General features: G+C 49.0%; 1 protein-coding gene across 2 annotated transcripts in view; it reads right to left on the bottom strand.

The window, feature by feature from the left end:
- The window catches only part of nkd2b (NKD inhibitor of WNT signaling pathway 2b), a 138,860-nt gene that overhangs the window by 32,458 nt on the left and 87,328 nt on the right, over positions 1 to 19,074 (bottom strand). For both annotated transcript variants that reach the window (XM_072509846.1, XM_072509847.1), the window contains exon 4: positions 14,220 to 14,277. In XM_072509846.1, the coding sequence (XP_072365947.1) occupies positions 14,220 to 14,277 (58 nt within the window). The remainder of the gene's footprint in view (positions 1 to 14,219; positions 14,278 to 19,074) is intronic.

A 19,074-nucleotide genomic window follows, 5' to 3' on the forward strand; every position in this document is an offset into this window, starting at 1 on the left:
GGGGTTGGGGTGGCGTTGGCAGAGGAAATACCTCCTTGTTTCTTCAAAATGCCTCAATCTGCAATCCCCCCCCCCCCCCCCCACACACACATCTAGAACCTTCTTCAGTTCAGATCTTGAAGCTCCTCCAATTCTGGCTCTCAGATGTCCCTTGCTCTTCCCGAGTCTCCTTCTTTAAGGCGTTCCTTGAAATCTAATAATAATAATCTTTATTAGTGTCACAAGTAGGCCTACATTAACACTGCAATGAAGTCACTGTGAAAATCCCCTAGACGCCACATTCCAGCGCCTGTTTGGGTACACCGAAGAAGAATTCAGAATGTCCAATTCGCCTAGCAAGCACGGTCTTCAGGACCTGTGGGAAGAAACCGGAGCGCCCAGAGGAAACCCACACAAATGAGGAGAGAACGTAGAGACTCCACACAGACAGTGTGCCAAGCCGGGAATCGAACCCAGGTCGCTGGTGCTGTGAAACAACAGTGCTAACCACTGTGCCACCGTGCCTCCCAGCTGTCCTAGTATTGCCAATGTGACTCCCCATGTCAAATTTTGTCCGATAGTTCTTCTTCAAAGTATTTTGGGACATTGTACAGTATTAAAGGTGCCATATAAATACAGGTGGTTGCTGTCTGGACAGGACAAGTGGATGGATTGTGCTTTATTTCTACAATCCCAGGTACAGCTCCCTGCTCAATGCTTGCGTTTTTTTGGGCAACATTTGTCCGTGCTCTTTGTTTTAATTTAAAACCAGAAACAGCAAAGTGATCCACACCACCCAACCTACAGGTGAAGGATTATACTAATAAAACCGATATTGAACTGATTGCTAATAGCAAAGTAGTTAGAGTTCTCTAGATCAATCGTTTCTTAAACAAAAAATCATTTAGCTCCATTACGCTTTGAAGCAACCATGAAAAGGAGCAGTCTTCAAATTTCCAAATCAACAGATTGAAATCATTTACTCTACATGTGAGTTTATGGAGAATAATGGATAGCTGGAAGTGATTAGCAGGCTATAATCTCGCTGGAGAAGGGTCAAACAACACTTTAAAAGAAAGAAACATCCTGAAAAAGTGGAGATGAAATTGGAGCCTAATAATCACTCCCAGCTATGAATCATTTTACTTTTTTGTAAGTATACACGGACAATTTACTCCCTGGTGCTCAGCTAGGGGTAGCCTTTGCTCGGTTTTTAAAAGTTAGCTCAAAACTATTCTTATAGCACACTAAACAGAACCAGGTGGCTTGTGGATATCTCACACAAAGGTCTCTGACCCTCTTTTAATCCAACAGTGATGCTCGTTTGACACTAGTAAGGCTGGGGGGGGGGGGGGGGGGGGGGGGGGGCGGTGTTTGCAAATATAAATCGGCATTTTGTTTCGGCCGGTTTAGAAAGGTGGGCGGGATTCTCCCATCCCGCGTGAACGGGCCGCTGCCCCACAACAGGCCGCCACCCGACCCTTCAACGCCGAGGTCCCGCTGGCTCAGGGCAGGTTAGAACGGCCCCGGCGGGACTTGGTTTTTTTCCTTACGGCCGCTCGGCCCATCCGGCCGGAGAAAACGGCCGGCCGCGTAGAGCGGCCCGCGACGGGCCAACCACGCCGGCGCCAATGGCGCCGATTCTCCGGTCTGCGGAGAATCACGTGCCAGCGTCAGGGCGGCACGGCCCGGTCGTGGGGATTCTCCAGCCCGGCCCAGGGCTGGGAGAATCCCGCCCATGTTCAGGAATGAAAAGTTTCAGGTACTGATATCAGGAAGTCACAGCCTTGGATTTTAATCCTGGCTGGGTTTTAGGCAGATGAAGACAACAGAAGATTGGGAAGGCAGTGCCAGGGTGAACATGCCAAGATGCCCAGATGCTGGGGAGAGTGCCAGAGTGCCACCCTGTCCTGTCCCAGACCACTCGGGGGTCTGCAATGGCCTGGGAGGCCCCCCCCGCCCCCCCTGCAATGGCCTGGGAGGCCCCACCCCCACTCTCTGCAATGGCCTGGGAGGCCCCCCCCCCTCCTGCAATGGCCTGGGAGGCCCCACCCCCACTCCCTGCAATGGCCTGGGAGGCCCCCCTCTCCCTGCAATGGCCTGGGAGGCCCCTCCCTCCCTGCAATGGCCTGCGAGGCCCCTCCCTCCCTGCAATGGCCTGCGAGGCCCCTCCCTCCCTGCAATGGCCTGCGAGGCCCCTCCCTTCCTGCAATGGCCTGCGAGGCCCCTCCTCCTCCCTGCAATGGCCTGCGAGGCCCACCCCCTCCCCTGCAATGGCCTGGGAGGCCCCGCCCCTCCCTGCATTGGCCTGGGAGGCCCCTCCCTGCATTGGCCTGGGAGGCCCCACCCCCACTCTCTGCAATCGCCTGGGAGGCCCCCATCTTCCTGCAATGGCCCTGGGAGGCCCCTCCCTCCCTGCAATGGCCTGCGAGGCCCCTCCCTCCCTGCAATGGCCTGCGAGGCCCCTCCCTCCCTGCAATGGCCTGCGAGGCCCCTCCCTCCCTGCAATGGCCTACGAGGCCCCTCCCTCCCTGCAATGGCCTAGGAGGCCGCTCCCTCCCTGCAATGGCCTGCAAGGCCCCTCTCTCTCTGCAATGGCCTGCGAGGCCCACCCCCTCCCTGCAATGGGCTGGGAGGCCCCCGCCCCTCCCTGCATTGGCCTGGGAGGCTTCCCCCTCCCTGCAATGGCCTGGGAGGCCCCCACGCTCCATGCAATGGCCTGGGAGGCCCCGCCCTCCCTGCAATGGCCTGGGCGGCCCCCCCCCCCTCCCTGCAATGGCTTGGGTGCACCCCCCCTCCCTGCAATGGCTTGGGTGCCCCCCCCTCCCTGCAATGGCCTGCGAGGCCCCCCTCCCTCCCTGCAATGGCCTGCGAGGCCCCTCCCTCCCTGCAATGGCCTGGGAGGGCCCTCCCTCCCTGCAATGGCCCTACGAGGCCCCTCCCTCCCTGCAATGGCCTGGGAGGCCCCTCCCTCCCTGCAATGGCCTGCGAGGCCCCCTCCCTCCCTGCAATGGCCTGCGAGGCCCCTCTCTCCCTGCAATGGCCTGCGAGGCCCACCCGCTCCCTGCAATGGGCTGGGAGGCCCCGCCCCTCCCTGCATTGGCCTGGGAGGCTTCCCCCCTCCCTGCAATGGCCTGGGAGGCCCCCTCTCCCTGCAATGGCCTGGGAGGCCCCCCCCTCCCTGCAATGGCCTGGGAGGCGCCCCCCCCTCCTGCAATGGCCTGGGAGCTCCCCCCCCCCCCCGCTCCCTGCAATGGCCTGGGAGGCCCCCCCCTCCCTGCAATGGCCTGGGAGGCCAGCCCTTCCTGCAATGCCCTGGAGGCCCCCCCTCCCTGCAATGGCATGGAGGCACCCCCCTCCCCGCAATGGCCTTGGAGACACCCCCTCCCCGCAATGGCCTGGGAGGCCCCCCCTCCCTGCAATGGCCTGGAGCCCCCCCCCACCCCACAATGGCCTGGGAGCACCACCCGCCCCCCCTCCCCGCAATGGCCTGGGAGCCCCCCCTCCCTGCAATGGCCTGGGCGCCCCCCCCCCCTCCTCCCCGCAATGGCCTGGGAGCCTCCCCCCTCCCCGCAATGGCCTGGAGGCACCCCCTCCCCGCAATGGCATGGGAGACACCCCTTCCCTGCAATGGCCTGGGAGGCCCCCCCACCTGCCACGCAATGGCCTGGGAGGACCCCCCTGCAATGGCCCCTGGGAGGCCCCCCGCTACAATGGCCTGGGAGGCCCCCCCCCCCTGCAATGGGCAGGGAGGCCCCCCCCCCCCCTGCAATGGGCAGGGAGGCCCCCACCCCCCCCTGCAATGGGCAGGGAGGCCCCCCCCTCCCCGTAATGGCCTGGGATGCCCCGGGGTCTGCAATGGCCTGGGAGCCCCCCCCCCTCCCCCGCAATGGCCTGGAGCCCCCCCCCTTCCCGGCAATGGCCTGGGAACCCCCCACTCTCCGCAATGGCCTGGGAGCCCCCCCCCTCCCCGCAATGGCCTGGGATGCCCCGGGGTCTGCAATGGCCTGGGAACCCCCCCCCCTCCCCCGCAATGGCCTGGCAACCCCCCCCCCCCCCCTCCCTGCAATGGCCTGGGAGGCCCCCCCTCCCTGCAATGGCCTGGGAGGCCCCCCCTCCCTGCAATGGCCTGGGAGCCCCCCCCCCCCTCCCTGCAATGGCCTGGGAGCCCCCCCCCCCCCCCCTCCCTGCAATGGCCTGGAGCCCCCCCCCCCCCCTCCCTGCAATGGCCTGGGAGCCCCCCCCCCCCCCCCCCCCCCCCCCCCCCCCCCCCCCCCCCCCCCCCCCCCCCCCCCCCCCGGTGCCATTACAATTGGTTCACATTTGTGTAAACCAATGCTAAACGGCGCCCTGGAGAGGTTTCCAGGCGCAGCGTTGAGTCCCAAGCGCTGGGTGAACCCAGTGTTCGGGTATTTAAATGAGCCGTGGTGCAGATCGCACCAGGCAGTGCAAGTCAGGTGACTCGCATGAGGCTTTGCACCCAGCGTGGAGCCAAATTTGCACATGATTCATCTGTTGCGCCCGGATTCCTGCTGAATTGCGCCCAATGTTTTGAGTCCATTGATCCTTCTACAGAACTGAAAAGGGATGGAAATGTGATGAATTATATATTTGGAGAGGAGGGGGGTGGGGCAGAGATGGAAGATAGTGGTAGGTTGGAGTTAAGGAGAGGCTTTGGTTTGCAAAGGCTTCCTCTACTTGGGGTTGTCCTCACCTCAAATTTGAGCCTGTTATGGACTAACTGGAAACCGCTTGCTCAAATTTGAGCCTGTTATGGACTAACTGGAAACCGCTTGTTCAGATTAGTCAACAGCTATCATTATATCAGGTGGCTACCAGGACAGTAGAAGGGAATTGCGGTCCATTAGGTCTTTTACTATCTAGCATTTCCTATGTTCCTACAATAATATCACCTGAAGCATTGATGGTAAAAAGTGCAAAATATCAATTTACCAATTGTTGTACATTTAAGCTGCAAGCGGGTTTATGACATGTTACAATAACGTTTCTGGGTTATTTTCCAACCCTGCTTACTTTAGATTATCCCCAAAGGCGAGCTCAACTAAACTAAAAGAATCACCAGTCGTAATTGTGTTATATGGTAAGTGTTAAGCGCCGGGTTGTCCAAATCCCCCAAGGGAAACTTGAACAAGCTAACACAACAATTTTCAATTTATATTTGATGATATTGTACCCAAGGTCAGGAGAAAGAATTTCAAATGACTTCTGAAGATTTAATAAATTAAATTTAAACATTTATTAAGGTTTTACAGAGTTAACAGTACTTCTACAAAATAAATCCCATAAGATTCTTGCTTAACTAACTCAAGAGCTAAACATCTCTTTTAGGCAACACTTCTCAGATTTTAATCTCTGAAAAATCCTGTAATATTACCACAAATCCATGGTTAAGGGGGGGGGGGGTCTTGCACAGGCTTTTCTCTCTTTCCTTTGATACTGAGAATCCCAAGTTCCTATCAAAACCTTGCAGACACACACCTTTCTCTATGGGTGGCAGCAACAGCTTCTTCACAGGTTGGCCTCCAGGGCACAATGGTTTAGGATCTCATAACCACACCCACCAATACAGCATTTAACCTCTCTTTAAATATGTTTTTTTTCTCTTTTAACTCTATTGCTTTCAATTCCTTTATAAGTTAATTTTTCCTTTATAAGTTAATTTTTCTCGTGTTCTATATCTGGGAATACATTTTTGCTGTTTCTGCATCATGTGAAGTGTAGTGATATCAGCAGTGTGTTTGCATGGGCTTTCAGCACATCTCCATCTTGATTGTATGAGCATCACCCTTAATAAACCTCGCATCATGTTTTACAAGAAACCCCAGTGTGGGAACCTCCAATCATTTTCTCTTTGCGGCAACAAAAAAAATATAACACTTAAAATTTCCAGGATTTTGTTATTCCGCAGCGACTCCTTTTGGGGTAAAAGTGAACTTGCTACCTTGCTTCATCCATTTACGATCTATGCCATTTGCACATGTTCCTTTTGAAATCAAGTCAACTTCAAGTCACTTCCCTCATCTTCCCAACGTAAATTTCTATTCATGCTGCCCACTAGTACTCCATCTTATCTCTGCTCATCTCAACTTCAAACTATTTGCTTTCACACCCAATCCCCTTTTGATGTTCTGAACATTGCAGTCCACTCTTTAGTTTCATTATTTTATTCACCCCCATACGCTCACAAGCCCGTTTCACAGTATACCAGTGGTATTGGGAAAATATTGATATAATATTTCTTCATAATTAGTGAAGCTAGTTAAGCTTTCAATTCCATGGCCAAGCTAAACTAACACAATCACTTTAGCTACTAGGATTACAGTGGGTGCAATTTTCCCAGCCCTTTCCACCAGTGGGATTATCTGGTCCTGCCGAAGGTGACCCCTTGCGGCGAGTACCCCGGCGGTGGAATGGGTGAGCCTTGCAAAATGCCGTAGATGTCGGTGGGACTGGAAGATTCCACCGGCAGCCAATTGTGAGCTACCATTGCCGCCAGAAAACTGTCCACTGGTTGAACGGTCTTTCTCTGATCACCAAAAAAACCCAGCAGACTATAATAATAATAAAATCCCCTAGTCGCCACATTCCGGCACCTGTTTGAGTACACGGAGGGAGAATTCAGAATGTCCAATTCACCTAACAAGCATGTCTTTTGGGACTTGTGGGAGGAAACCGGAGCACGCGGGGGAAACCCACGCAGACACGGGAAGAACTCTGCACAGACAATGAGCCAAGCCGGGAATCGAACCCAGGTCCCTGGCCCTGTTAAACAACAGTGCTAACCACTGTGCTACATAATGCATTCATTCATTAAACAATAGGATAAACAGGCATTAATAAACAAATACAGAGCATTATTTCTGTTATGAGTGCAATGCTGTCAAGCTTCTGACAGAAAAAAAACAAATATTTGTCATCTATTATTCGCTGAAATTAATTATTCTTTCCTTGCATTTCTCATTGCTACAGAGGAATCTTAACCCACCCCTCCCCCAACTCAAAAGGTTTCAAATAGATTTGCTTCGATTTGAGCAGTTCACCCACTTTAGCACCTTTCAATCAGCTAACAGGGTTCCGACATCTTCAAACAAAAACAGAGAGCGCGGTCAGCCATACATACAATGGAATCAATCATAAAGCACTGTTTGGGTTTGATTTTTCACGTCTAATTCCTCTCAAACTGAACATTTTAGAGAACAACTGGCAAACCATAAAAGCAGTTGTACTAATTTACGATAGGCCCGGATTTCTGAAGGCAGTTATTCATATGTGGTAATTGGACTTCATAAAAAAGTACAAGAACTTTTTTTTAAAATCACGATTACCTTGGGAATAGATTTTATTTTCGGGGTATATTTGCCATTGTTCTCATCTCGATGTATGTCTTGCAGATTTTAAAATAAATAAGTAGTCTGGCTATAATATTTCTTAATTATGTACCAGTACATGATACTGTTCACAAAATGTCTTTTATTCAATTTTTAACATTATATCTCATACTAAATCATGGAGCTCGACTACAGTGAGTTTTCCCTTGGGTTGCACTTTCTGATGTTTTTGTATTGGACTTTGCCCAAGTTGCCTGATTATAATAATCAAATTCATAAACCAGTCACCAAAATACAATTTTTAAAATCACCTGTACTCATTTCTTTGGCTGAAATTTCCTTGCCCCTCTTGCTGGCGGGATCTTACGGTCCCGCCGATGGCAACCCCTCACGGCATGCTCCCTAGTGTTGAAGGGCACGGAAAACCCTGTAGACATCAGCAGGAGTGGAAGATTCCACTCCCAGGGCCACGTCCACCCCCGGAAATACACCAGAGGGGGGAAATCCCACTTTCCTCCCTTCATCTCCTGTCGTGGATAATCAGCGGATCATTAACAGCAAAGCAAATATCACGATTGCGATAATGATTGTTCTCCCTGCCCCATCTTATTAATTTGCAAAGTGCAGCAACTCGGTGCTAACATATCAAATAACGAGACCCAATGGAAGTGATGTGCAATTCAAATCAAAATTAGGCTGCAAACTCCAGAGATGGACAGAAAGAAAGGAGAAGGAAAAGAAGAAAATGGGAAAATAAAAACAAAAGAAAAGAATCCAAAAAAGGAGAGAAAAGAGATAAAATGAATTAAAAAGAAAATAAATAAAGGAAAGGGCGATTTGGAGAACAAAAAGATAGAAAGAAGCACATGGGCGGTCTACAAACACAATTAAACCATAAAGAGGTTTAATTGGGTCACACAACATCCAGTTGCCAGGATAAGTGACCAGAAGAAAAGTTCTTTCAGCCATGACCAAAGAATATTGATGGCTCAATAGTTAATAATGCATACACATTTCAGTTTTCAACATAAACCCTCAAATTCTTACCCTAATTCTTCCCACATCAACAATTGTAAATAATGGGTTGTGAGGGAACTGAAAAACCTCTACTGATCCTTGGGATTTCAATTGAAGACACCAATTGATAGAACCTTTGGTAACCAAGCACTATTATAAGTTGTGGTTTTATTCAGCCACGACTGATTAAGAGGTTGTAGACATGCATGTGTCACTGGGAAGTGACATATTTTAATACACATTTCAAACTCCCTTTCAAACTCTAAAGTTGTCCATGATTTATGTAATTAGCGGCAGTCTTTAGAATGCTTAAGTCTTCACACACCAATGAAGGAAATGTAGCAAACCCTCAAGTTGCTGTTGGCTGCTCCATCACCATGACTCACTATCCATGTGAATGAGCGGAACAAAATGGGTCAGCTAAAATACTTCGTGTCGGTCAACACAAAAGCACATTGAGCAAATAAAGATGGAAACCCAAGAAAACCCAGTTAAATAATGATGATGTGCCCAATAGAAACAAGGGCAATGTATTGTATTCAATGGCCATTTAATGCACTTCATTATAGCACTACTTGCCAACTGAGTAACTGGCAATTGATATCCTCTCTCCCATCACTCGAGATGAGATGTCCCATTTCCTGTAGGATTACAGGCATGAAGGCTGCAACATTTTGCAATTAGCTTTTATTTAACAAAAAAAAGGGGCTCAAATTTTTAGTTGCTAAATTTGACTGCCAATTTATATTTATATTCTGAAAACGTGTCAAAATAAAATGTTCTTACCAGAACATTTTTACTTCATTACTTTATTCCACCCCACTTTTCCGGGCCCAGGCAACATTCCCAAACAAGCAGGTGCATAATTAGTTCAACTCCCAAGCCCGTCAAAACTGCCAGGATGCACAAGTTGGCACAGTGGTGTGATTCATCCTTACATTGTCCTTATTTATTTGGAAGGTGGATTATGTTGGCAGAGATTGGGGGGCGGGATTCTCCCCCCCCCCCACACGCTGGGTGGGAGAATCGCCGGGGCGCCACGCATGTCCCGACGCGATTCTCCCCCCCCCCCCCCAAAACCGGAGCGGCGAGAATCACGGCTGGCCGCTGGGAGGGTCGAGCGGCGATTCTCCAGCCTGGATGGGCCGAGCGGCCTGTCCAACACGCTGGGTTCCCGCCGGCGCCATCCACACCTGGTCGCTGCTGGCTAGAACAGTGCAGGAACGCTGGGGGGGGGGGGCCTGTGGAGGGGGAAGGGGGGTTCCTGCACCGGGTGAGGGGCCTCAAAAGGGGTCTGGCCCGCGATCGGTGCCCACTGATTGGCGGGCCGGCCTCTCTGAAGGAGGATCTCCTTTCCTCCGCCGCCCTGCAAGATCCATCCGACATCTTCTTGTGGGGCGGCCTCTGGGAGGACGGCAACCGTGCCTGTGCGGGTTGACGCTGGCCACCCCGTACATGCACGGGTGACGTTGTTTATGCAGCGCCGGCTGCGGCATAAATGACGCGATGCCGCTCCTAGCCTCCCAGGGGCGGGAGAATAGGGGGCTGGGAGCAGGCTCCGACGCCGGAGTGAAACACTCCGATTTTCACTCTGGCGTCGGGATGTCTCCCGATGGGAGAATTGCACCCTGGGAGTGGGGGGGGGTGGGGGAGTGGGGGGGGGGGGGTGGGTGGGGGTGTGGGGGGGGGGGGTGGGGGTGGGGGGGGTGGGTGGGGGGGTGGGTGGGGCGGGAGATCCTTCGGGGGGGGGGGGGGGGGGGGGGGGGAGTGCCTCAGAAACAGCCAGGCTATCGATCGGGGGCCACTGATCCACGGGCACGTGCAATCCTGGGGGGGCCTATCTTTTTGGTGCCAGTCCGTGGTGTGGGTCCGCCATGTCGCGCATGCCTCGCCGTACGCATGTGCGGACCCCCGACCGGATGTGTAGGGCCCCGTATCGGCAGCCGGAGCTGCGAGGACTACTCCAGGGCTCTGCTAGCCCCCTTCAGGTAAGAGAATCACTCTGGACTTTCTTATGGAAAGTCCAGAGTGCTTCACCTGCGTTTTGATGATGGAGTGGAGACATAGCCCCATTATTGGAGAATCCCGCCCCAGATGTGCAAAGGTAACCTCGATGGGAAGTTCATAAAATGTTTCCAGGAAGGTTTTGTAGAACAGCACATTGTGGAGCCAACCAAAGAATAGGCTATACTAGACCTGATATTATGCAATGAGAATGGATTGACTAATGACCTCAGTAAAGGCACCCCTAGGTAGCAGTGACCATAATATGAATGAATTTTGCAATCGGTTTGACGGAGAGAGTGGGTCCGAAACTATGTTCTTAAACGTAACAAAGGGCAATTAGGAGAGCATGAAAGCAGAGCTGGCTAAAGAGAATTGGCTAATTAGATTAAGGGATAGGTGAATAGAGATGCAGCGGCAAACATTTTAAGGGGATATTTTAGAATAGATACATTCCAACTAGTAAGAAAAAGTCGAAGGGACTGACAGATTGTCCACGGTTAACTAAAAAGGTTCAAGAGAAAGCGTATAATTGTGCAAAGACAGATGGAAGGTCAGATTGTACAGAACAGAAGGAACAGAAACGGATGACTAAAAGATTAATTAGGAAGGAAAATTTAAAAAACGAGTTTTAACAGTGAGCATTGGCCCTTTAGAAAGTGAGCCGGGGTGTTGATAATGAAAAACAAGGAAATGACAGATGAATTAACAGGTATTTTGCATCAGTCTTTACTATTGAGGAGACAAAACATCCCAGAAGCAACTACAAATCAGGAAATGGAAGGGAGTGGGGAGCTCAGGAAAATTACAATCGCTAGAGAAGTGGCATGGAATAAATTTCTGGATCTGTGGGCTGGGAAATGCCTGGGTCCTGATGGACTTCATCCTCAGATCTTAAAGGAAGTGGCTAGTGAGATAGTTGATGCATTGGTTTCAATTTTCCAAAACTCCCTTGATTCAGGGAAGGTCCCATTAGATGGGAAGATGTAACTCCATTCTTCAAAAAGGGAGACAAGGTGGGAAACTGCAGACCAGTTAGTTTAACACCTGAAGCTTTGGCAGGGCACTCGGATAAGTTCAAGGTAATCAGGTAGAGGCAACATGGCTTTGTAAAAGGGAAATCATGTTTATCCAGCTTATTGGAGTTCTGAGGAAGTAACATGTGCTGTGGATAAAGGGGATCTGGTGGATGCACTGTACTTAGCTTTCCAGAAAGCATTTGATAAAGGTGCCACGTCAAGTGGCAGGAAGTAAAATCTCATGGAATAGGTGGTACACATATTGGCATGGATGGGAATAGTAGATATTAATGCGTCTTTTTCACGTTGACAAGATGTAGCGAGTCATATGCCACATGGATCTGTGCTTGGACCTCAACTGTTTGCAATTTACATACATGACTTGGGATTGAAGGGATGGTTGCCAAATTTGCTGATAAACACAAAGATAGGTAGGAAGGCAAATTGTGAAGATGGCAGAGGCTACAAAAGATACAGATGGGTTAAATGAGTGGGCAAAGATCTGGCAAATGCAGTATAATGTGGGGAAATGTGACATGGTCCATTTTGGCAGGAAAAATAAAAGAGAAGTATGTAATCTAAATGCTGAGAGGTTGCAGAGGGATCTGGATATCTTAGTGCATGAATTACAAAAGGCTTGTATGTAGGTACAGCAAGTAATTCGGAAAGCCAGTAGAATGTTATCGTTTATTGCAAAGGAAATTGAATACAACAGTAGGGAGGTTATGCTTTAGGTATACTGAGCACTAGTAAGGCCGCAGTTGGAGTAATGTGTACAGTATTGGTCACCTTATTTCAGGAAGGATGTAAATGCATTGGAAGCCATTCATAGAGGGTTTACTAGACTAATACCTGGAATGGGCGGGTTGTCTTATGAGGGAAAGTTAGACAGGCTCGGCTTGCATCTGCTGGAGTTTAGAAGAGCAAGAGGCTATTTGACTGAAACATACAAAATCCTGAAGGAGCTCGACAGGGTGGATGTGGAAAGGATGTTTCCTCTTGTATGAGAATCTAGAACTAGGGGTCACTGTTAAAGATAAGGGTCGTCCACTTAAAACAGAGATGAGGCGAAGGTTTATCTCTCAGAATCCCCACAGTGCAGGAGGAGGCCATTCGACCCTTCGTGTCTGCACCGATCCTCGGAAAGAGCACCTCAACTAGGCCCACTTCCCCTGCCCCATCCTTGTAACCCCACCTAACCAGCATATCCTTGGACACGAAGGGGCAATTTAACATAGCCAATCTACCTAACCCGCACAGCTTTGGTCAGTGGGAGGAAACCAGAACATCCGGAGGAAACCCATGCACAGTGTGTAAAAACACAACACCCAAGGCTGGAATTGAACCTGGGTCTGTGGCGCTATGAGGCAGCTGTGCTAACCACTGTGCCAAAGTGGAACTGTCTTCCTGAAAACGAGATGGAAACATCGTCTTTGAATATTTTTAAGGCAGAGGTAGATAGATTCTTGATGATAAAGGCAGTGATAGGTTATCAGGGATGGGCAGGATAGAAATTTAGATTACTATCAGATCAGCCATGATCTTATTAAATGGCAGAGCAGGTTCATAACTGTGATCAGGCCGTGGATCCTTAAAGCAGCATCTGCTGAATCCTCACTCCCTCCCTGGCTCAGAGCCTGATTTCTCTACTAGTTCTCCACCCCCACCCCACCCCCCCAGGTTTCCTGAAGGACGATCCCCCGTGCACACAAGTGTGGACAGTAACAAGTAGCTGCCTCGGGTTCCACTCTCCACCCACCGCCGGCCCTGGCATACTCCCTCCTGTTGGTTACTGGCATTGTAGCCAGTAACAGCAAATGGAACCCAAGCCCAGGTGGAGCCAGCCGCCAGCGCATGCTGCATCCCTGGGACCATGGCCTTGCACCCAGTGTCTGCTCCTTACAGAAGCACCAATTTCCCTTACTCACTTCACAGCATATTTTATTTCCTTAAAATAACGTTTTAAAATCTCCCGGATTGCTTTCAATAGCCACCAGTAGATAGATGCTGATTCCAGGAGACTCCTGTCCATTCCTGGATGATTAGCAACCATAATGCTAACATGCGCCAACATCTTTTTGTTCATCATCCCAGGATAACTGACCTACATTGAATCAACAATCCCTTGCTCCCCAACCCGCCAAGCTCTATGCTCCTCCAATTCTGGCCTCTTGAAAGTCCCCAGTTTCCATCACTCTTGGCCATCATTCCTCCAGTTGTTCAATCCCCATTCTCTGGTATACCCTTCAAAATCCCTCTCCACTTGTCTACGCCTATAAGCCCATCCTTAGAACCTACCTCTTCAATCAAGCTTTTTAAATCATCTGCCCCAATATCTCATGCGATTCATTGTCAAATTGTTTCATAATGCTTGCAAAGTTCCATTTAAACTACATTTTTAAAAAACTACATTACTCTTCCCCTTTGGCGTTAACCTCCTCCCGCTTTATGACGCTTGCATCTCCCCAGCCCTCAGGCAGTGCATCACTTTAAAGGTGAGGGATTGAAATGGGTTTGGTCCATTGCGCAGATGGATGAGGGGCTGTTCTCGAATGGTTTTCAAATCAGCTTCAAGGCTAATAGATTTCACAGCAATTAAACGAAAACAAAGTTCCTGTGAAGCACCCGAGAATGTTCCTCAAGAGTGATGATGCTATATAAATGTGACGTGCTCTAGTGAATTCTCAGTTTAAATCAGAGAACGATGGCTTAACATTATCAGCACCTGCCCAAAACAATCAGCTATCTAGATACCGGCTGACTAGCTGAACATTTGTCTGCTATTTTGAAAATTCTGGGATTTGTAGATTCTCATTTTAACTCCACAAGAAGGATTTCATGCTGCACTCACCCTCCAGGGGGCACTGGTCATCAAGGAATTGCCCTTTCAGTTCGGAGTTCAATAGCTCCTGCAAAAGGAAGAAATACATTACAGACAAGGAACAGATGTGGTTGAATAGGAAGGAATCTCAATGAGTCATTAACACAAAAGGATAAGCACTTCCCTGCATAGAGGACCTCAGATAAAAGCGGCAACAGGTTCAATTAAGCACTTTGCTGCTTTAAACATCAAAATGCAATCCCACTCTTCAGGAGATTTGGTTGAAAGGATTCACTTAACCTCTAAATTGATATTTTGGAAAGGAATATTCTACAAACACAGGTCGGTAATTTTACTGACAGTATGTGGGCACTTCAAATCTTTACACAAATCTTTCCATAAAAACTGTACACTACAAATGGCAGGCATCCAGCTCAACTCACCTCTGCTATTCCACGGAGAATTACCCACTCCCCCCACCACAATGCTGCAACCCCCCCCCCCCAATATCCATCCGATCATTTTATCTGTGTTTATGCAGTTCCCTTTTAAAAGGCTGTTCTGACTCCCCCAAAGTTTTTCATCAGGTATTCCATGGTCTCGCACATCACCAGCTAAGAAAATTCCCCTAACTACTTTCTCCATCCTTTTGGTAATGATGTTTCATTCATTCTCTACCCCCCCCATTTTACCCTTTGAAACCTTCCATCATTTTGCCCATTTCTCTGACTTTTCCATAACCTTTTTTGTTTTAAGATAAAGAGGCCCAATTTCTCTAGTGTCTCTCCATAGCTGCAGCCGGTCACCTTGATAAACCTCATCTGTACATTCTCCACAGCCAGGGCACACTTAGGACCACCAACCACCACTGGACACCATACTGTAAATGTGCCATGACCAATGATTTGTACGGGTTCAATATTACCATTTTGCTTTTGTGATCCCATTTACAAAACCTTTTTGTTCAAGAAACAGATTGATCAACGTGTCCTCCCATTTAAAAAGGGTTTGTATATCTGAACCCCTAGGCCTGTCTGGTCTTCTACTCCCAATTCTGGCCTCTATGCATCCCTGGCTTTCTTGACCCTACCACTGACCACGCCTTCAAGGCACCTAGGTTTGGTACACAAAAAACAATATTTAAGAAGTTACAGAATAGAGCTCACGTCAGAAATGGAGATGGAATCATGCGCAGAACGTGCAAGAGGACAAAGACAAAGGAGGAACACTCTCTGGTGACGGACACAAGGGATTTCTACACAAACGATGGGTCAGATTATCGAGAACATTCCCTATTCACAAATCACATTCAATTGACAGCGCAGAAACAGGCCATTTAGCCCAACTGATTTATGCCTTCACAGGGGCCTCCTGCCATCCCAACAGCATGTCCACCAATTGCTCAGTGCCTCCTTCCCCTTGAATGTAGCGGTGACGTATTTACAGAAAGTGGAATGAATAAGTGCATCTCCTCAAACCCCTCACTCACATCAAAAGCAGTTGTGAAGTGAATGATAGCTCAAAACCCCTAGCCCCCCCCCCTCCCCCTCCTTCCTTGCTCTGGAATCTGCACCTGCAACTCAATTCATTCAAATCGATTGTTCTTGCCTGTGGAGTTAAAACTATCCAGTGAAATCTGAGAAATGCCGTAATCTCCCTTCCTGACCTCTAATGGGGCTCCCTGTTTCTGAGGAGTGTCAGCGTTGCTTGCTTCAGTTCAACCTCAGCAAATATCCAGGAGCTTTTTCGCCCCTGCCCTTGTCCTTCTGAAGCAGGCCCTACATTTCTCAGGCACCTCTGCTTTTATTAGCACCACCATGAATCATCTGCGATATGGCTAAAAACCTTTTGAAGTCTTCCAGGCAGAGGGAGGTGCACAGATTCCAAATCTTTTGGGAAGCAGCTGTCATTAATCAGGAATTCTAGCAGGAGATGAACCAGGATTTAAACACACACACTTATTTCTCTCAGTGAACAAAAAGGGAACGGAGGGCGGCACGGTGACACAGTGGTTAGCAGTGCTGCCTCACGGAGCTGAGGACCTGGGTTCGATCTCGGCCCCGACGTGGAGTTTGCACATTCTCCTAGTGTCTGCCCCCATAACCCAAAGATGTGCAGGTTAGGTGGATTGGCCACACTAATTGCAATTGGGCACTCTGTAAAAAGAACAAAAATGGAACGGACACAGAGAGGAGAGAAATAAGAGAGTTTGGCCTGGGTGAAGATTTTGTCGCTAAATCTGTCCCTTCAGCACAGACCCATCAATTTCTGAAAGCTCGTGGGAGATTAAAGAACAAAATCATCAAAATAAATCAAGGTTTAGCCACAAAAAGTTCAGAGAAATGAAACGGCCAGCTTCGATTTACAGTGCTTGATTGCTGCTATAATTGGACTCAGTTAGAAACCAGCCCCTCTGTTTAATTTTAAAAAGACGTGATTAATTTTAAGCGATCTGAATTAAGACACTTGATGAGCTCGTCTTTGAACACATGCTGGTGGCTGGTTAATAAAATTCATAGAATTCCCAGGAATATTACAGGGCAGATTGGAGAGGTAACACTGGATGAATGTTTGGCCTCCTGCTGCTTGCTTGCTTACATGGGTCAATCATAAAATGCTGTAGATTGTTTGACGGACAGTATAATCACACAAGGGACTGCCCTTTCATTCACAGGTCTTGCATATGACGGAAAAGCCAGTTCCGAAGAGGCTCTTCACAGAATCTGGCCTGGTTTTCATGTGAATGGTACAAGTTTTCCTTTAGTTTTTCAGATTTACAACCCCCCTCCCCCCCCACCCCAAGTATGAATGAGCCGCACAAGGCATAAAGCACAACAATGTTGAACGCATAAATAATCCAATATTTCCCACATGGTCAGAACAATGGGGGCACATCGCAGCTTGAAACAAAATTCCAACAAGTTGTAAATTCCTACATTTAATAGAACTGTACAATACAGGAGACGGCCATTCAGCCTATCGTGCATCTGCTGGTGTAGCGAAAGAACAATTTAAATAGTCCCACTTCTCTCCTAATTATTCAATTGGAGTTTGGAAATTACTATTGAGTCCATTTCCACCCTTTCCAGGTAATGAATTTCATACCAATATTGGGCGGCATGGTGGCACTGCTGCCTCACTGCACCAGGGACCAGGGTTCAATTCCCGCCTTGGGTGACAGTTTGCGTGGAGTTTGCACATTCTCCCAGTGATGCTCCGCTTTCCTCCCACAGTCTAAAGATGTGGAGGTTAGGTGGATTGGCCATGCTAAATTGCCCCTTAAGTGTCTAAAGGGTTAGGTGGGGTACGGGGATTAGGTGGGAGAGTGGGCCTAGGTAGGGTGCTCCTTCGGAGGATTGGTGCAGACTCGATGGGTTGAATGGCCTCCTTCTGCACTGTAGGGATTCTATGACGCATCTTTCACATCAAGGTATTCCACAGTAATACACAGCCAATGAGATACTTTGGCCAGAGAACAGTGACTATACTTCAGACGGAAACAATGAATACAAATCATTTTGTAACTTGTCTTTTTTTTTTGGGTTGCATTGGACTGTGGGATAATGGTTGGCTGAGATGGATTCCCCTTCCACTATTCTTCAAAACAATGCCACGGGGGTCTTTTACATCAACCCGAGAGGACACATGCGGCGTTGATTTAATGGCCCATCCAAAAGTATAGCGTTCCCTCCGTACCAGAGGTGGTTGGGTTAAGTGCACAAGAGCTTGGCAGTGGGACTTGAAACCACAACCTTGAGATTCAGAGAGTCGATTGAACTGAGCGGACAGATGATAATGAAATCAGCCACCAGGTTCTGCATTGCACCCGATTTCTATTTTCACTGACGTCAATGGAAATTGGGGGTGCGGGAGGTGTCATAGAATTTACAGTGCAGAAGGAGGCCATTCGGCCCATCGAGTCTGGACCTGCCCTTGGGAGTGCTGTAAAGCAGGCTGCCACCTCACTATTGCATGATCGCAAAACTACCACCCATGTTTCTGCATCTTGCTCCTATCGGTCGTTCAACATGGGGAGACTTCCATGCTCGAGACATCACTCGCTGAATGGACGACAGTGGGTGAAAAGGCACAGGCATCGAGATTTAGATTATATTGTTATAAAGCTGGTCGTGGTCAATGTTCCTTCTGAATTTGCTTTCTTCTTTTTAGCCTGTTTATTCTAATGTTCGGTACCTTTAATTCTCTTGCTGTGAGCAGCTTGTGCAGCACCTTTCAAATATGGATGTCACAACTATCTGAGCAGAAACATTGGGCTTGGTTGTGAACTCTCCTCACTTCAGCAATACTCGACACCAGTGACCAGCGTCCGGCATACAACCATTCAAATTGAGAGATTATGATCTCATACATATCAAACACCCAAAAACTGGTCTGAGGTTACATTCCAGGAAAGCTTCTGTGTAATGGAGCTGTGACGGTTTTGAAAATGACCTCTCAGATTTATTTAATGCAGGCACAAATCAAAAACCAGATGAGAGAGAGCCAGTTCACTGTTCCCAAGATCTGTGGAGTTGCTGCCGATCACCTTTCAACTCTTACCATTTCCAGCCTTTCAAGTGGAGTCTGGTTACAGAGCAGCTGTCAGCACTTGAGAGAGGAAGAAAAAGGACCAGGTGACATCAGCCCAAAATCCACAACAACTCCCATCGCAGCAAACCTCTCTCTCCAGCCCCCCCACCACCCCCATCCTCCCTTTCATCCCCAAGGAGTGAGAAACACTACAGAGCTTTGTTCGACACTTCCTCTCAGAAAGGCAACCTTTATGAGCTACGTATTTCAGTCAACAGTTCGGCAAGGGCATTGTACTGAGCGCACAGAATTTCCTAAACGACACGACCTTCTGGACGAATGCCCGTGGCTAGTC

The sequence above is a fragment of the Scyliorhinus torazame genome, chromosome 6 (assembly GCF_047496885.1).
Source record: "Scyliorhinus torazame isolate Kashiwa2021f chromosome 6, sScyTor2.1, whole genome shotgun sequence".
NCBI classification, from domain to species: Eukaryota; Metazoa; Chordata; class Chondrichthyes; order Carcharhiniformes; family Scyliorhinidae; genus Scyliorhinus; species Scyliorhinus torazame.